Source organism: Phaseolus vulgaris, chromosome 5 (assembly GCF_051622355.1).
Source record: "Phaseolus vulgaris cultivar YP4 chromosome 5, ASM5162235v1, whole genome shotgun sequence".
NCBI lineage: Eukaryota > Viridiplantae > Streptophyta > Magnoliopsida > Fabales > Fabaceae > Phaseolus > Phaseolus vulgaris.
Genome location: NC_143502.1, coordinates 40,536,233 through 40,555,658, shown reverse-complemented (window position 1 = coordinate 40,555,658; position 19,426 = coordinate 40,536,233). Strand labels below are relative to the sequence as shown.

Sequence of the window (19,426 nt, the reverse complement as noted above, 5' to 3'; positions counted from 1 at the left end):
CTACTATTTTTTATCTATACAGTTTACACTATTCATTCAATTTGTTAATAATACGTTTGATGTTTGGCATAGTAAATGTTAAAAATTAACTAACAATACAAGGCACGATTATTTGAAAATATATTTTATCAATTAAACAAATATCATGTATAAAAATTTGAATTCACTAGAAATAAGATTCTCTAACTCAATAAAATTGTGCATAAATATTGGCGAAGTGATAAAAGTTATAAAACTTTGTATTTACTTAAGAAATTACAGTCATACACCTTTTGTAGTTTCTTAGAAATATTAACTAATATTTTAATGAGAAGGTTGTTTGAGAAAGTGGTGAAAGGTTAAATCTTGGAACTGACATTATAGTGTTTGATGGATGAAAAAAATTGAAAAATGAACTAAGATGAGTGGAGACAGATTGGAAAAGAGAGATTCCAGCTTTACAATCATACTGCCATCAAATTCAAAAACAAAGGAATAAAGAAAGAACAAACAAACTAAGGGGAAAAGGAGAAGGAATTTAATGGAACTTGCTTTTTTAATGCAGATCCAAATACTAGCTATTTGAAGCAGTCAGAGAGAATAATATGCACTGTGTAATGTAAAATCAAAATCCTTTCCTTCAGAACAAGAACAAGAGAGAGAATTTGAGACACAAGACATGATTGAAGAGATGAAAGTTTTAAGTAGCAGTTCATTGTAGATAATGTAGGAGAAGCAAAATCAAACTAAGGAGGGAAACATTAATCTGGAGTGCAGTTGATGTACATATTTCCAGCAATGTGTAAATCTTATAAACTCACCTCAGTTAACTTGTAATTACAATCGAATCTATAGTATTCAAAAGGGCCAAAAAAGGATCTCGTGGATCAGAAATAAAAAAATTGTGCAGGTTGGAACCATGAGAACTGAGTACAAGATCTGTGCACTTTTGCTGTGTGGTTTTCCTTCATGAATCCCCGTGCTTGTGCCAGCAAACTAGCATGGCCACACACCTTCTCATTATGTAAAACCGTGCCTTCTGTTCCTTAGCTATATTGGTGCATTTTCGACCGATGGAAGGGTTCTTCTGTGAGAAGCTCCTAGGAAGATTGTTGTTGCATTTGGAAGAAGATGAAGAATTCTTCTGGGACAAGCTTCTAAGGAGAGGTGAGTTTGAAGTAGAGCTACTCCTTGAGAATAATGACCTTGTGGAAGAAGACCCTTGGCTGCTTGAACCTGTGTCCTTCTTTGATGTCTTTCTCTTTCCATCCATCACAAGCAGAGGAACTGTGAATGTGAATGTGATTGTGATTGTGATGTTCACCACTATGAGCCTTATCCTTTGTGTGTAAGAAGAAGAGGAAATGAGATTGTGATAAGAGAGAAGAAACTCAGTGTGGGAGTGTGTAGGTATAGGTTGTGTATATATGCAAGGGTTGAAAGAGATCATCAGTGTTTGCTAGTAGGTTATGGTCAGCAGCACTTTGTTTATATAGCCTTATACCATACATATCCACTTACTACTCCTCATACATGTAAATTTACATGTAGATAAATAATAGAAGCACAAGCACAAGAACATTTTATTTTATTTTACACTTTGTGCCACATTTTTCACTGTGGTGGGGCTAATTCATGAAACCCTGTCCATGGAAATCGCCTCGGATATGCTATGATTCTCTTTGGAGACACACATCTTGTACGGTTCCAAAATGGGCAGTCATTTATTAAAATCCTCCCCTGTAGACAAACAAAATGTTAGCTGGTTCTCATGTGGAGGGGTTGTGCCTCTTGTGCCTGTTATACTCCACCACTGTGGTGTTTTTTTTTTTCACTGATTTTTATTCAGTTTCTCTGATATTTTCCACTGTTATTGATTTGTTCAAAGAAACAGTTGCGAGCATCCTAAGTTTTGATTTGTATGATGGCTTCTAAGTTTGTTGATTTTTAGAGTGTGCCTAATTTGCAGTTAAAGATGCTTTTCCTTCAGCAGAAAAATGTGCACATGGATGACAGTACTCTGCATCTCCTTGGTAGTACAAAAATGTGTTTAAATTATAAGGCTTGAAGAGTATATTACGAGACTAGTGTCCATCATCCACATCTTAATAGTATGAACGTGACTGTTGTTTGTCAATTGTCACCACTCAAATTAGTTTTGAATTTAGCTATAAAAAATTAAAATCTCATAACCTTTTTTATGTGGGAAAGGAGAGGGGATAATTAATTCACAAGTTGCTGATATGGTCAATCTTATGATCATCCAAATAACACACCAATATATGGTTTCCTATTTTTGTCTATTGCTTATTCAGAGAAAAAATGTATCGTCTAGAAAACCTGCAAGTGGGTCTTTCCAGAATTGTGACCCATATTATTGTTTTCATCATCAAGTTATTTATTTATTTATTTATTCATTCATTACAGGGCTGAATTCACAGGCACATGGTGTTGCAACAACGTACGTAGCTAGAGCAGTAGTTAGAATAGTGAAAAAATATTTTCGGATTTTAAATTTTTGGATGCTGAAGTTTTGTCTGAATTTAAAATCTTCATGCTTAACTTATCATGTGAGGGAATTCATTTTGTATTAATACTTTATTAGATCTCGCCGCTCTTAGTACTGCAGTTTACACAATGCAGTTAAACTATATGATTTTGTTAATTAGTTTAAGAAAGAAAGAAAAAGAAGATAAAATTTGAAAAAAGAAGGATGTGAAATGGCCATGAAGAAGGAATCTAATGATTTGGAAGCAAGCTTTTTTGAAGATTATTTGACTGGTCAAAAAACTTTGCAATCACATGCATGTAAGTATGATTATCATTGGTAAGCAAAATTAGTGTAAAAAGTAGATGGAGCATATTTTTTAGGTTGGGCATATGTAGGTCTATTTAGAGAGAATGTGAACCAAGTATTTTGCCTCTTTTCTATGGCACGTACGCATAAAATTGGAGCCTGTCATGTTGTTTTCTCAGCACCCTGTCCCTCTGTGTACACCACAAAAATTCATTGTTCTTCTTCTTCTAAAATTTTCATATAAACTCAAATTCATTATTAAAACATAAGATACACCACCGAATCAAGTTGTTGTAATTACTAATTAGTCTTGGTCAAATGATGATGTGGATGGTCAAACATTATGTCACGTGGGGTGCTGTGGTTGGTGTAAAATACACACATATATATATATATATACACACTAATTTCTTTTAATAAAAATAAACAACTTTTTCTTCTTTCAAATATATTACTCAATCATCATTGTACACAACTTTTCAAGAACTAAAAACCATCCAACCATATATATATATATGACGTGGAGAAGAATTAATTGATAATAAGAATGTTCTTAAAAAGAATGAAACAGTGACATTTTAAGGAAACTAAATTCTTAGTGGACATGTAGGAGTAAAAATTTTTTTATGTACGTTCTATAGGAATGTTAGCTAGCTAGGTGTGAAGTATATACATATGTGAACCTGAAGACTGAAAATGCAGCAAAAGTGGAAAACAACAAACCACGCAATATTAAGCTGAGATAATGGTATGGCTCTAGAAACATGAATTCCTCAATTTTTAATGCCAAAATGTTCAAATTTCTGATTGAGGTGTTTTTGGTTTTCACAATGGTTTTGCTGGCCATGTCGGCCGGGGAGAATATGAGGAATGGAGAGTCCCACATGCAGACATGTGAGCTGCACAAGGGATGGTCAGGTGGGGGAGGTGCTACCACACATATTCATATACATATACATATATATATATATATATATATATATACACACATATACATATATATATATATGTATATGTACCCTATCACTCTGTCTGTAACAACAGTGCCTACTCAAGCATTGTGGGTCAAGGTGTTAATCTTGTGAATTTCAATTTGGCACTCAAATCATCACGGCCAAAGTGACGTGTACTATACTATTTTGTTCTTTCTTTCTTTCTTGTTTTTGTATTTATTTGTGGCCATGTGTCCCGAGACTAACTAAGATAACATGCAGCGTTAAGGTTCATCGTAATTTATCACTTAGAATTAGACAATAATGCAATTATCTGACAGAGTATACTAACACATCACTTTTGGTGGACATAATTATATAGTCTTCTTTAAGCTTACCTCTTGGTTTAGTTTAGGGTGGACATAATAGTTGCCAGATTGTTATAAAGGTTCATTTCTAATTAACTGCGTGTTTAGGCTGGTGTTTATAAAGTTAATTTTGATTAAAGTGGAGAATTAGATGTTTTGTTTTATGTATATGTAAGGATTGAAGTACCTGAAGCAGTGGGCTCCTCCTCCACTTTCTTTCTTCTTCTTTTAATGATAGAGGTAGCTGCCAAGTTCTTCAAACATTCAAGTCAATAATATATAATATATACTGCCATGTAAATGTGTAGAATAGAATTAGGGTTATAAAATTCTTACCTGTTTACATTCTTTACCTTTAATTTCTAGCAGATTTAGTTACCCGATTTAGCACAATCCCACCTCCTGAAATATGAGTGGTCCCTGATTCATTGATCACTAGATTATCTAACTTTACACAATAACAATCAAGCATCTCTATTTTTCTCAAACAACATATGGAATCAAAATCCATTCTCATTATTCCAACCAGAAAACTAAACACACTATGTAAGTGTTGTACATTTTCTAAAGAGGCAAGCACACTGATTTGAGCATCAGTGTGTTTGAAACTGCAATCAGTGCCTTCCTCCATAGATTGCTAAACTCTGAAATCGTTAGACCTCTGAAGATGACTAACCAGTCTCTTCTGACATGCATCTGAGCTTGATTTTCAAGTGTTCTGCTAGACAAAATACATCAGATAAAAACAAAAATCCATAATTTGATGTTCCATATATCTATCTTCCAAAAACTACTTTAACTATATCCTAAAGGGCTTGAACTACTCTTGGATTGAAAGCAAATTTCTCTACTAAAGTTTCAACTTTATGACAGACAGTCCTTATCATATCATAGTTACTACAAAGAAACAATTGACCAGTCTGGGTTCTATTTATTGCCAAGTCGGGCTCTTGCATGTGTCTTTTGTTTGAGGTCTTTTCCACATATACCATCTTCTTTGCAACTTTTTTTTACTTATTATCACAACTACATAACTTTTTTTGAATTTCTCTAACCCCAAAGGAAAAGTTATGTGCTACTCAATATTCCATTCATTTTTTCTATACGTCTACTAAAAAAAACCATTAAAACATGTGTCTGACTATGAAAAAGGCACATTATCTAGTCTGATTTTCAGACCTTGCGATACTAGAAACCTATCCTTATAGAACTTTAGTACCTACTCTTTTACCATACTAGGATCTTCACACCACTCGTTACCTTCATACACACCTTTCCACATATTCCTAGTTAACTATGAGTATACCATTCACTTAGCATCTCGAATGTGAAGTAAATTAATTTTTATGCATATGTTAGTTTGCTTTGGCTACTGAATCTCCAAACATAAAAACTAGACACCTCATATTAGCTTGTCAAGTCCAAGGGAAAAGTATTATATTAAGATCCTATTTGGATAAATCAATAGACACTTATAAATAGGATGAGAAAATAATAATAATAATTAAGCTTCTTGCATAATCCAATAATTTAAAGTGAACTTTTAGGAAAAGTTAATTGAAAAAAATATCTTGAAAGGTTTAAGTTAGACATGTAATGCTAGTGTGCTTGTTGTATGATTCTTAATGAGTTGTGAGTAGGGTTTTATTATATTGTTAGTGGGATTTTAAGGCCTTATTGAGATTTTATTATTTTAAAAAAAAACTCATTAACAACGGTTAGGACATATAAAAATTATTCTCAAACCGTCGTTATTGTGAGTGTTGTTATAAATCAGTTATTTATAACAATGATTGTAGAATTGTTGTTATAAAACCATTAACGACGGTTCTAGAATCATCGTTGTTCTGCCAAATAACAATAATTTTTTTTAAAAAAAAATACACTTATGATGAAGGTTTCCCACTGGAACTGTCTTTATAAGTGTATTTTTTTTAAAAAAAATGTATTATTATACATTTACTCCAATCCTACATAAAATATTAAATTTTCAAAACAATAATACATGTAATATTATAATTTAAATATGAAAGTCTACAAAAAGTTCTATAAATATATGAATTTTTTTATGTCATTCTAAAGTGCTATACATGGTTACCTTAAGGTACATCCAAATGAGTTTCTTTGCATTTGCACTTGCACTTCTTCCCCCACTGAACATGTTATATTTAGAATAAACACTAAAATAAAAAGATTTCATGTTAGAACACACATAACATTATATAATGTAATGAATGAGTAATAAATTTGTAAATGCAATGTAATCATAGTTATTTCATAAAAATCTCTAATTTATACTAGAAAACATCATGGAAAATTTCAAAAAAAATTAGTAAGTGTAAGTATGAGAATTAAAACCTCAAAATACCTAAAAAATACCTAAATAATACTAAAAAATAAAAAATAAATGATAGTAAATGATGGAATTTTGGTGAAGGGAGTGTAATGAAGGTTCAGGCGTGAATCGTCGTTAAAAACACTGAAATTTTATAACAACTGTTCTTTACGAACCATCTTTATAAAGTCGTAGAATTCATATTTTGTACTAGTAGAGTTTGCTAATGCCTATAAATAGAATGTTCTCTCAGTTGTAAGATGCATCACAGAAAAGAAATACAATAGAGAAACGGGAGAGTGATTCTTTAGAGAAAACAGAGTCTACGTGTTAACTTTAGCATTTGGTTCTTTTTACAATTTGGTATCAAGAGCCAACGACAAATATGATAGGTCAAATATCACTATCACGGTTAACGAAGGCGACCAGATATTTGAGATGTTGCTTAGTCCAATATTCGACCCATTGTTAATGTTGAATTCATTTTGAGTCATCAAGAGAAAGAACTCAGTGAACCATGAAAGAAGCAAATACATTGACGTTCGTTTCCACTCTGATCATGTGAAGAAAGGAAGTGTGGAATACGTGTAAAGAAAATGCTGTGTTCCGAGACGTTGATGAGTCCGTGCGCTGGACCAAGAGATGCGGCACGCCGGACGGAACTACACTTAGACGATAGCAGCGACGAGCGAGACAGACGCGAGGGGCAGTGGCAGAGTTTGTGGACGCTCTTCAGTTGCTAAGAGGAAGAAAGGAATCAAGTGCTGGGAAGATATCAAGTAAAGAAGAAGAGAGGACCAAAACGATCATCTCTCAATCGTCGTCATATTGTGAATTCACTTTTAACAATGGTCCCCTGTTAAATTATCTCATTCTTTAAATACATAGAGTAACTTAATTCATGTCTTAAGAAGAACATGCCAAAAGCAAGTTACGCAGAAGCCAAGGAGCACAAATACTGCAACTGAATGTACTATACTAATGTCAAATACCACCCATTTTCTAGAGAAAAACACACCAACTTTTTCAGACTAAAGGAAAACAGTATACACATATAAAGAGAGATAACATAACCACACTCATGTCTTTATAAAAGTTGGAAGAATCCTGTCTTATTTTACAAGAAAAACACCAACAAAAGCATGCAGAATGAAAGGAGAAACATGAATAACATATACAATAGAACTTATATAAAAGTTTCTTTCACCTGGATTAATAATTTCCTCACTGCATGCCTCCTTTGATCTGAAATTCTAGCCATGTATTTGCCGGTGCAGCATCATCAAGATTCTCATCACTTCTTTGTTGGAACTTCCATAGAGAGCTAGCCAACACAGCATAGGTATATATGTATAAACATGTGCACTTATGAAGTCCTTTGGAGGTGTGAATCTTGATGTTGCTGCACTCGCAGATATTGACTATGCTCTCCACCTTTTTCTCCAAAAGTTTGAAGATATCAGTAAAAGTCACCCTGAGAGACCCAAGAAGTATATATATGTTACAAGAAGTAGTGAACCCAACAAGGAGAAGATATATAGGAGGGATAATAAACAATTTGATAACAAAAATAAGCTTATTAATATGGCGGCCATGAATGTTGAAATCCTAGACTTGTTTGCCCCGGGTGACAAGGCTTTTTAAGTGGCACCGAAAGTTGATTGAAAAAGGCTTAATAAAGATTAGTCTAAGAACATATATACATATACATTAATACACATGTGTATTGACTCAATTGGGAAGCAGAAGAACTTGAAAAGAATCTGTAACAAAAGGAAACATTTAGTATAAACTATAAATCTCTCTTCAAAACAGATTATAAGAAAAGGTTTTCGTTACTTAAATACTATAAAATATCTTAATCTTTATTCGACATAAAATAAAAATAAAAATTAGCACATATGAAGTAGCTTGTGCTGTGTAGTGAGTCATGTCAAGAAAGGTTTTGCCGGATGATAATAACTTGACCTTTGCATTCATGTTTTCAATCCTTTTATTTAATAGAACTCAGCAAAGTTTTTCTTCTGCTTAAACTACAAAAACAATCGCTAAAAATAATAAGTTAATGAAATCTTGAATAATATTCTTCTAAAAATAGTTGTCTTTACAATTTCTTTAGTTTCTTTTTAATATGGGTATGTACACAAAAATGTAAGTAGTTATATATGATGTTACAATATTTCTATTTCAAAAATTAAAATTGGTATATTTCGAGTGAATTTATATAAGTGAAATAATCCTAAGACGTATATTGAAAATGGGTGAAACTTCATCTTAACAACATTTTGTGCTCCTAGTAATTTAAATATCAGAGACTCTTTTTGAAGTAAACATTGTCATTTTCATCGAAAATCAATTGAAAAATAATTTCAAATTCATTTAACAACATGTTTAATGAGTATAGAGGATATTTTCCTATTAAATACGGATTTTCTTATAATTTATATTTTATAAAATCATGAACATATTTCAACTCCTCCTATACTTAAGTCGGAGGCTTACCTAGACCGGTGTATATTAGACTAGCATCTCTATCAATATCTTCTTTTATTGTATTTTAAAATATAATATACTAAAATATGATTTTTTTATTAGATCACTTTGTTCTATCAGTTTCAAAATATAATATAGTAAAACATAATTACTTTATCATGTTTTCTATCATATTTTAAATTTTAATAAACTAAAATATAAATTATTTCTTATTTCAATTTTAACAACATTCAGTATAAAGAATCATGAAAAAATCACTTTATCGTTAAAAAATAATTTCTTCCTTAAAAAAAATCTATCCATGGCCCAAATTATGAGCATCATCTAATTTAAACTAAGGGCACAACATGCCTGATGACATGTAAAGCCTAAGACACGTCATAAAGTAGCAGCCAAGTAGCATCATAAAGTAGCAGCATGCAACATGGCTTTTCTTCTTTTGGCCATTGACCACTCACGTCTAATATTTTATTAAGAGAATAAAATTCATCACCAGGAATCGATTTATGCTCTTAATAAAGATAAGAACAATGTAAAGAACTATCATCCCAACCAAAGCAAGTTCATTAATTTATTAAATTAAGATACTTATATTTATATAAAAAAAAGGTTATATAATAGTAAGGATATTTCAATTTGTAGTAATATCCCTCTCTTCTACATTGGTACATCCTCTTGAATAGAATTACTTTTAACCATGAGTATTTTATAGTGATTCTTATATTGTATTTTCGTTTATCATTAATGGAATGTCTTGTTTAAAACCTTTGTCATACAAGGAATTCTCACACTTCTAGGATCTTTCACCCATGCTAAGCCAATTATCAAGACGAACAATTAGTTCTAATACCACTATTGGGTCTTTGGAGGGGGATTATCGAGGAGATCCCACAACAATAATACCTGGGTCAAACTCTCATAAGGGATAGACACACACCTCCAACTCAAAACCTTAAAGTAATGTGTTTATGATTCTTCTTTCTTATATGATGCTCAACTTTCTCATTTCTACTCAATTTGAGACTTAGACTCATACTTGGATTTCTAACATGATATGTTGAAAGATGACATTTTTTTTGTTGGCCAAGAAAGAGAGACATTGACCTGGAGTAGATTTCAAGTATTGTAGCAGTGTATGAACTGCAGTTAAATGTACGGTCAATGGATTCTTCATGTACTGACATAATTTGTAAACTTCAAAGATAATGTTTGACCTAAAAATAGTCAAGTACATAAGTCTTCCAATTAATCTTCTATATACATATAGTGTTTTAAATTGGGATTCATAGGTAGTATTTTTTACCTAAGAAACAAATATCATAAAGTAAATATAAATATTTTCTCTTACTTGAGGAAATACCTTTGCTACATCTAGCAATTTCCAAGCCTAATAAATATTTGAGAAGACCAAAGATCTCATTATCAATTGTGTGGTGTTATAACATAACAAAATCAGGGTCTGCTAGAATTACCTCACCATATAGAGCAACAAAATAACCAATGAAGAATCATAACCATGAGTGAATAGAGAGAGTACTCATTTTTAGATTATGTAAAATCATGTTGCAATAATATTAAGGAGAACTTGCAGAACCATTGTCTAGAGATTTGTCTTAATCCATATATATTTATTCAATTTGCAAACCAATCTTTTTGTTCTTGTCTTATAACATTGAGCAATATTCATGTATACTTCCTCAACTAACTCAACATTTAACAATTCATTGTTGATATCTAATTGTTGTAGGTTCCAATTTTTCAAAGCAGCAATAGTGAATACGAGCCTTATAGAAGTAATTTTAGTCATTAGTCAGAAAGTGTATAAGAAATAAATCCCAGTCTATTATGTGTAACATTTGCCTGCTAACCAAACTTTGTATATGTCAAGTCAATCATCATTGTATTCAATTTAAAAATTCATTTACATCTTATCCAATGTTTTTCTTTTCATAAAGAGACTAAAGACCAAATGTTATTACACTAGTATAAAATTTGGATTCCACGACCCATTTAACAATAGTTTTAAAGTCATCGTTGTAAGAAAGACGTGGCGGTAGTTTTGTAAATAAATACAACTTTTTAAGGATAGTTCGTTTAAAATCATTGTTAAAAGTCAAATAATTGACGACAACGGTTCAACCTAAAATCATCATTAAAAGAAAAATAATTAAGAGATGATCATGGTTCAACCTAGAACCTATTAAAAGTCATAAGAAATGAAGACGGTTCCATATAGGAATGTTGTTAAAAGTAAAAAAAAATAGAAATGAAGATATTTTTTTATAGAATCATTGTTGTTCCCTTTATTTTTACAAAAAATAGTGAAATTTGTGTGCTCTAGTCATTTTCTTCTCTGTTTTCGTTCTTTTTTCTCTCATACTACTAGAACTTCAAAGCTCACTGTCGTTGCCCACCAGTTATCATGTCCTTGCTTTGTCACTATTTGTGTTGCCTTCACTTATGTCTCGTGTTGTAACACTTGCTCCAACCCCTACCAACACCCTTGCTACCTCCTAATGCATTTGTTACCACTTTTGCCATCGCCCTTCACACCTGTTGTAGCTCCTACCATCGTCGCACTTTGTTTGGTCTATAGGTTGTACAATTTGTACCCCTTGTAGCCTTTAGACTAACAAAATGGAAGGAATGACATAAGGAGTAAATTTGTTTATGGAGGATGATAAAGTTATGACATAAGCTAAACATCCAAAAGCTTTTAATGATTGATAATCAAGTTTGGATTTATATAAAACCTAGTAAGGTGATTTATGTTGTAGTATCGAAAAAGAAATCATATTAATTAGAAAGGCAACTGCAAAAATACACCCCTTAAAATTGAAATGACAACTTAAATTGAATAAATAAAGTCTAAGCCACGTTTAATTGATATTATATTTTCTTTGAACTATTGAGTTTTGTTCAACCAAATTAGGAGAAAATATTTGTCATCATAAATATGCTTATTATATACAATATATCAAATCATAATTGAAACACCTTATTGAGTGAAGTAAAGATAATCTTCTAAATTAGAAAAAGGATAAATTTAAAAATTAGAAATAAAAAAATTATGTAAAATATAACAGGAATGTCATTATTAAAAAATCGAAAAACACATAACAATATCTAAATCTAGAATATTAAACACAACATTCTTATGAGAATTGGTATAAAAAACCAATATTTACTAGTATTAAATAAAATAAAATTACAATTATTCTATGAAAAAATTGAAAAAAAAAAAATAACACATACAATCTTCCATAAGATTACCACGACAATCTTTCTAAAACATATTCTCGATAAAAAAAAGGTTATTTTTAAAAAATGTAATTGGAAAGACATTACGAACCATTAAAACAATGATAAATAACAAGTTAAAATTGAATTAAGATACATAAAAAAAAATTATAAAATATCAACATAGGAGAAAATTCAACAAGGTTGATAACTAATATAGAAATGTCATATTAATATTTAACTACATTTCATGTTACTTGAAATTCACTCCAAATAAAGATCTTTTTTCTTACCAATAACAAATATCTTTCAATATATATGCAGACTGAAATAATTATTTAAACATTAGGTTATCAATCACTCATTTCTATTATATGATTTTTTAAATTTTTTTAAAAGTTTGTGAAACAATATACTATGTTTAAATTTTAAGCTGACTAAGAATATTGTGTACTATAACGATTATTTAAACAGAAATTTAAAATCTTAATTGACACAGCTATATTTTTCTAAAATAATAAATTTATCGTTTATCTTCCTTGTAACTCCAATCAAAATATATAAATATTGAATTATCATTTTATTCTTAAGTTTAAGTTTGTTCAAAATTAACTTTTCACATTTATATTCATATCAATATCGAGCATTACTATTTACATAAGTTTCTCCTCATGGTGTTTAATAAGTTTCTCCCATAGTGTTTTTAATCATTTTATCAGCAAATTAGAGATCTTAACATTTATTCTTAAAGAAATATTAAAACTAAATAAATTAGATATTAAAAATATTATATAATCCATTAATTATTATTTTTTCTTTTTATTTTTGTTATTATGTATAGTTTCTTTTAATAAAATATACTTGGATATTTCATTATTGAATTCTCCTATTTATTTATTTTATCGATAATAAAAAATAAATTCAACCTTTAACCTTTCGGAGATAACCTTCCCCTCTTAACTAAATTCGGGGAAAAAAAAGGGTGGATTAGGCACCAACTAATTTTGAGAAATAAAGATCTGACAATTAAAAATAAAATAAAATTATAAAATATAAATATATAAATAGAATACAATTTTTATTTTACAATTTAATTTTAAGATACTTTTTAAACATTTGAATAAAATAAAATTATAATATATAAATTAAAACAGAGAATACAATCTTCACTTTGCAATATTCTATAACATTGACTAAAAAAATCAAATTAGAATACAATCCTCACTCACCTGGGACTTATACATAAAAGTTTTAAATATAAAAACATTTAGGAAGATGATATCAAAGTCAATTTTTAAGAAATAAAGTTTGCAAACCTAATAATAATAATAATAGTAACAAATATAAATTTATAAAAAATAAAAAACACTATTTGTTATCACTAAAAATTTAATATATATGAAATTATACAATTAAGAAACATCAATCATATGATTCATTTTGCCACTATCGTATCCAACAAACTTCAACTCCATTGGGCTCATGCTAGCACGGCCCACGCACCAGTTTGTAATGTAATCTTGGCCCAGAAAATCAATGTTCAACACGCATAGTTTCTTTTCGTAGTTTAAATTCTTCAACTTCATTTCTTGAGTAATGAGAGATTACCCACTCCCGTTTTTTCTCTCTTACATTCAATTTATACATTTTATTTATATTTATTTATATTATTGTAATAAAATATTTTATTATGAAAAGAAATTGTAAAGTGTCAAATAAAACTTTTCCTTCTCTAAATACATGCTCCAAGCAGATTGAAGAAAAAGAAAAGAACCTAGGTAATGAAATAGAAAAACAAAAGGATAGGATGAAAATGAAATAAAAGAAATCAGATTAAATGATAAACTCATCCGTAATATAACTAGATACAACTTTTATGGATATATATAGTATAATTAGTTACCCATTTGATTAAAATCCAAAATTTTATCAACTTTTCTAACTTCCATGAATTTATGAGGAAAAAATGATCTCTTTTAAAAGAGAGAGGGAGAGAGAAAAGGAAAGTAACTAGCCCGTTTAAGGTTGTATAAAGTGAGGAAACTTTCAGCACTTTTAGCTATGGACATGATCACGGGGAAGTGGTGTTAACGGCAAGAATTAACTGTGCATGTTTTGTACAAACTCAAACATAGTAACAGACAGAAGGAAAAGTATTATATATTTACACCAGTCATATATAATAACCTTAGCTTCTGCACAACACAAAACACAAACCCAGAAAAACAGTGGGGTTTGGAAGATAACTAGAGAAGAGTGTCAGTTAAAAGCAGTTGTTGGAAGCACGAGAGAGAAGAGCTGGTCGAGATCAGGCGGGTGGAAGTACCCATTCTTGGGCGCCTCCCTTTTCATCCCAAAAGAAAAAGGCTTCTTCTTTGGGGGCGGCGGGGGCGCCAACGCCGCCGGTATACGGCAGTCCCAGCGGTCGGGGGTGGAACAACGGCCGTTGGTGTCTTTCTCTCCACCGTTCATGTTGGCGATGAAATTACAAACTCAGAGGGAATGGAACAAGTGGAAGAAGATGAGTAGTGAACGGTTTTTGGTGTATTTATAGTTATTATATATGTTTATTTATGTGTATAAAGAGAGAGGGTGGTTTTGAAAATTGAAAAGTGGAGAATTTATGGTAGGGTGTTCTGGAAGTTGCTACCGGAGAATAGGGGTATGTGGTTGTGGAGGTGACACGTGGCGCACTCTCTAATACGTGTCGCCAATAAATGAGATGAGAGAGGAATTTGCATTTTGCAGGTGCGCGCATACTCTTTCACTTCACCGCCTCCTCCAATGCACACAAGAAAAGAATGTTTCTATCATATATTTTTATTTCATCAGTTAATTAAAGGAGTAAAAAGAAAGTAATTCTTAATTCCAAAATTAAGGTCAAATACAAACTATATAAGTCTGTTGATTTTATTTTAACTTTTAAAATTAAAAGGTTTTTATACTATATAAAATAAAATAAAAACTCATTCTTTTATTGGAAACAGTTCATTTACATTCAATTAAAACAAATCAAAGGAAGAGAAGGATTTATTTTAAATATTTTTATACTGATCTGTCTATTTAATAGATATTATGTAATTCTTGATTTACTTATGAAGTTTTACTATGTAAACTATTATTATAAAGTTATAATTAAATATTATTTGAATTTTAATCATTTTTAGTTAAATAAATAAGTATTTTTTGAACCTTAATTATTTATTATTTATGATTAAATATCTTGAGTATTGTTCTGGATGTAATCACTTCTAATTAAACAAATAAAATTCAAATTTTTAGATTAGTTAATAAATATAAATAGTGTTTAGAGTTTTCAAGAATAAAGCTCAGGAATTGCTTAAAGATTTCAATAACAATGTTAATGTTAGTTTAGTTATTTTCATCAACCTTTTTTCTCTAGTTATTATCGTCAAGATTTTTTCTCAAGGATATTTTTTATTTACAAAGGATTAGAAGAAAAAGTTATTAAGAATATTCTTTAGTGGTGATGTGTTTTATTAAATTTCTTCTTCTTTAACTTGTGTTTGTCCATGTTAGGCGAAAAAATGTATTAAATGGTATTTATATAACATTAATTATATATTTTTTCTTCAAACATTATGATATATTGTATGATTTATAAGCCTAAATCAAATACTTTTTATCCAAATTGAAATGAAAAGTAGGATAGTACATGATAGAATTATTATTATTAAAATATTTTAATTTAAGGTTGTATTAAATTATTTATATAAGAGATATAAGACATCTTTATGCATTTTTATTAAAAAAAATTAAAATATATACCTACATAAATTACAATTATTTATTAATATATTAATAATATTTCATAAATACAATCTTTTCCATTTCATAGATAAAAATTTTCCCGTGCAAGACACGTGTTAATAACATAGTGATTTATAAGTCTAAGTCAAATACCTTTTATCCAAATTGAAATGAAAAGTAGGACCCTACATGATAGATATTCAGTCTTTTTAGAATGGATGTTGGTGTGGAGTAGCTTTAGTACATTCTTCGTGACATTTTTGAAGTCGACAAGTTTTCGCATGATCCTCTTGTAAGATGGAAGAAACAAACATTTTATGCATATAACACACACGCATGTATGCTCACACGCACGCACGCAGGTACGCTCACACACACTCGCACTCACACACACATGCACGACACACACGCGCACACACGCGCATACACGCACGCACACGTACACGCACAAAAGAAATAACACGAGATTTTTTTAACTTAATTAATTCTCAAATGTTTATTTTAAAACATCTATAGAATAGTGGAGATTTCTAAAACTCATGGTATTTTGTGGAGGTTCTAAAACCCATGACATTTTACGGAGACCATAAAATCCATGAGATTTTATGAGATTTTGAAATCCATGATATTTTACGGAAGTTCTGAAACCTATAATATTTTATGGAGGTTTTGAAAGGTATTTTACGATCATTTTGAAACTCATGCTACTTTATGAAAGTCTTAAAACATATAGTATTTTACGAAAATTTTGAAACACATAATATTTAACAGAAAATTTTGAGAAAAGTAATATTAACTAAATTTTTTTGTTTTATTGATTATAATCATTACTAAAAATATACTAGTAATATATTTTTACGTAAAATAAATTATGTAGATGGCATTAATATTTTTAGTTTGATATTTACATTTATATGCATATGTAAGCGTTCTGCGATGCACCTGTAAACGGCTTTAAATCTCTTCATTATTATAACTTAATATTAAATTATAAAAACTTATTATAAGTACTTAAAAAAAAATAAGAATAGCCGACAAATCTAAAACTGGGCATGCTGTTTAAAATGCCCCAACAACTTGGGTACTGTTTTTATGATGTGCTGTTAGCAGCTTCTCCTTCACGTGGGTTACTGTCTAAAAGTAAAATAAAACAAAATTAATTCTTCATTTTCTTTTTTCTTTTTTATTATTTTATTATTATTATTCATTTGAGAGCAGAGCCGAAAGTAAAGAAGAAAGGGTGCAATGCATGTTAAAGCTTGAAGACAGAAACGTGTCATCATGGTAATGGACAACGTGGTACAAGTCAAAAATGTTCCCAACACCTTTGACTTTTCTTTTCTTTTACTTTTCTAGTTATGCACTAATCTTTCAACACAGTTTTTCACGTCACAGATCTCACAAACGCTTACACTTGACGCCATTCTATCTACTTCTATTTCCACCCTCTCTTCTCTACTATCTGCTTCTGCTTGCCATAACCATTTTTAACACAGAAAGTGAGTTTTATGATCCTTAAAATACCTAGATATTCTTCATTTTTTAGTCTAACATTCTGCAATGGTTCCTTCTTTTGCATGTAGTTGAGCCTGCTATAGTCTGAAATGGAAAACGGGGATCAGTTCCAGGGGATTTCCAAGAAGAAATACGATTGTCTTTTATTTGGTAAGTCTTAACTATTCATGGAGACTTTCCCACTCTAACATGCTGGCTTCATTCTTTGCTACGGTGATATTGATAACTTGTTTTCAGATCTTGACGATACCCTTTATCCTCTGAGTTCTGGTTTGGCTGAGCAAGTTAAGAAAAATATCCAGGGTAATGACTTCACCTTATTGAATATGTGATTACTTTAATGTGTGTGGATTTCGCTGAATTTCTTTATTTCAATGGGTTGTACAGTGTACATGCTTCAAAAACTTGGGATACCAGAGGCTAAAGTTCCTGAATTGTGTTTGTCCTTGTATAAGACTTATGGTACAACCATGGCTGGTCTCAAGGTACAAGTATACAAGTAATTGAACTTTTATTGTATGTTAAAAGGCATTTTCATTTTTATTGGTTTATTCAGATGTGATGCGAACGAATCAATCTGAATCACTGCTTCTTTCTCTTTCACCAGGCTATAGGCTATGACTTTGACTATGATAACTTTCATGGGTAACTGTCTCTCTACATATGAGATTTGTTCCATTTTTCAATTTATTTTTGTAATAGTTAGAATTAAATCATGTGAAATATAACAAGTACCAAGGACTATTTTGTGTTGAGCAGCTTTGTTCATGGGACATTGCCATATGATCTACTGAAACCTGACCCTGTTCTGAGGGGAGTTTTGCTAAGCTTGCCTGTCAGAAAAATTGTGAGTTTCTTTGTTCTTATTTAATAATGAACTAAATAGGACTTGATTCATAAATGTCTCTCCAGAATAATACTGGTGTCATGTTTTTTTCCAAGATTTTTACAAACTCAGACAAGGCCCACGCTAGTAGAGTGCTTCACAGGCTTGGATTGGAGGATTGCTTTGAAAGAGTTATAAGCTTTGAGACCCTGAATTCCTCCAATGAAGATGGCAGTGAATATAAACCAAGTTCCACAGGGATTTTTGATTTTTATGAGTACATTCACAGGCCTAATTCTGATGTAGTGCTTCCAAGGACCCCAGTTGTATGCAAACCCTTTCAAGATGCATTTGAAAAGGTTTTCAATATGGCAGATATTGACCCTCCAAGGACAGTAAGATTACCAATACTTCTTTTCCCTTCTCTCTCTAATACTAAATCTACCTTTGTTTTGTGTCTTTTGTATCAAAGAATACCACTTATCAGTTTCTTACAAACTAAATTATGTAATTTTGTTTTGCTTTTCCAGTTATTCTTTGATGACAGTCTCCGCAATTTACAAACGGGCAAATCCTCAGGCCTTCACACAGTCTTGGTCAGTAACAAAACACTAGTCATAGAACATTAGTTTTTTCTTGTTGCCTAATGGTAATGGTTTCATTGGGGGAATCTTGACCATTTATGCATGTACATTTCTATGTTCTTATACATCACAATTTAAATAATTTATGTAGAAATTGAATTTAAGTGTGAATTATCCAATGTGACATATGCAGGTGGGTACTTCTGTTAAAACTACAGGAGTGGATCATGCCTTAGACAGCATCCATAATATGAAGGAGGCATTTCCAGAACTGTGGGAAAGCGATGAGAAGGCTGAAAGTGTGGAGTGTTCTAGAAAGGTTTCGATTGAGACATCAGTAGTAGCTTAAACTTGTGGTGTCTGGTACTGTACTGTGAATTGGACAATTTCATATATTTATATAACTAAAATTTTATTCCCCATTTCTCCACTCCTTTTGGAAATGTGTAAAGATTTTTGAAAACAGATGAAAACTCCCTGAGAAGCATTCCTCAATTATACTCTATGCAACCCTTAAGGCCAAAATTCAGTAAATTACACGCAAATGTATGACTATGCTAAGAATAGACTAATTCTTTTGAATACA

The 19,426-nt window shown here is 30.8% G+C and overlaps 2 protein-coding genes across 4 annotated transcripts; one reads left to right on the top strand and one right to left on the bottom strand.

Moving 5' to 3' along the window:
- Positions 1-661: 661 nt before the first annotated feature.
- On the bottom strand, positions 662-7,938 carry LOC137817077 (uncharacterized). 3 transcript variants are annotated; one of them, XM_090302849.1, is made up of 4 exons: positions 7,619-7,919; positions 6,175-6,256; positions 4,264-4,794; positions 662-1,719 (listed from the first exon to the last, which is right to left on the bottom strand). In XM_090302849.1, the coding sequence occupies exon 4, from the start codon at positions 1,427-1,429 to the stop codon at positions 947-949; it is 483 nt and encodes a 160-aa protein (XP_090158975.1). In that variant the 5' UTR covers positions 1,430-1,719; positions 4,264-4,794; positions 6,175-6,256; positions 7,619-7,919; the 3' UTR covers positions 662-946. The 3 variants fall into 3 exon arrangements, 2 of the variants coding, with proteins under 2 accessions (XP_090158975.1, XP_090158976.1); XM_090302850.1 differs by having other exon boundaries at positions 662-4,496; XR_016521232.1 differs by lacking the exons at positions 662-1,719; positions 4,264-4,794; positions 6,175-6,256 and adding an exon at positions 6,718-7,267 and having other exon boundaries at positions 7,619-7,938.
- A 9,346-nt stretch (positions 7,939-17,284) lies between these two features.
- Positions 17,285-19,270, top strand: LOC137817067 (Haloacid dehalogenase-like hydrolase (HAD) superfamily protein). Its single transcript, XM_068620291.2, has 9 exons — positions 17,285-17,414; positions 17,499-17,580; positions 17,668-17,733; positions 17,818-17,915; positions 18,038-18,075; positions 18,190-18,277; positions 18,373-18,651; positions 18,787-18,852; positions 19,034-19,270. Exons 2-9 carry the CDS (start codon positions 17,520-17,522, stop codon positions 19,187-19,189), a joined length of 852 nt encoding a protein of 283 aa, XP_068476392.2. The 5' UTR covers positions 17,285-17,414; positions 17,499-17,519; the 3' UTR covers positions 19,190-19,270.
- The last annotated feature ends 156 nt before the right edge of the window (positions 19,271-19,426 follow it).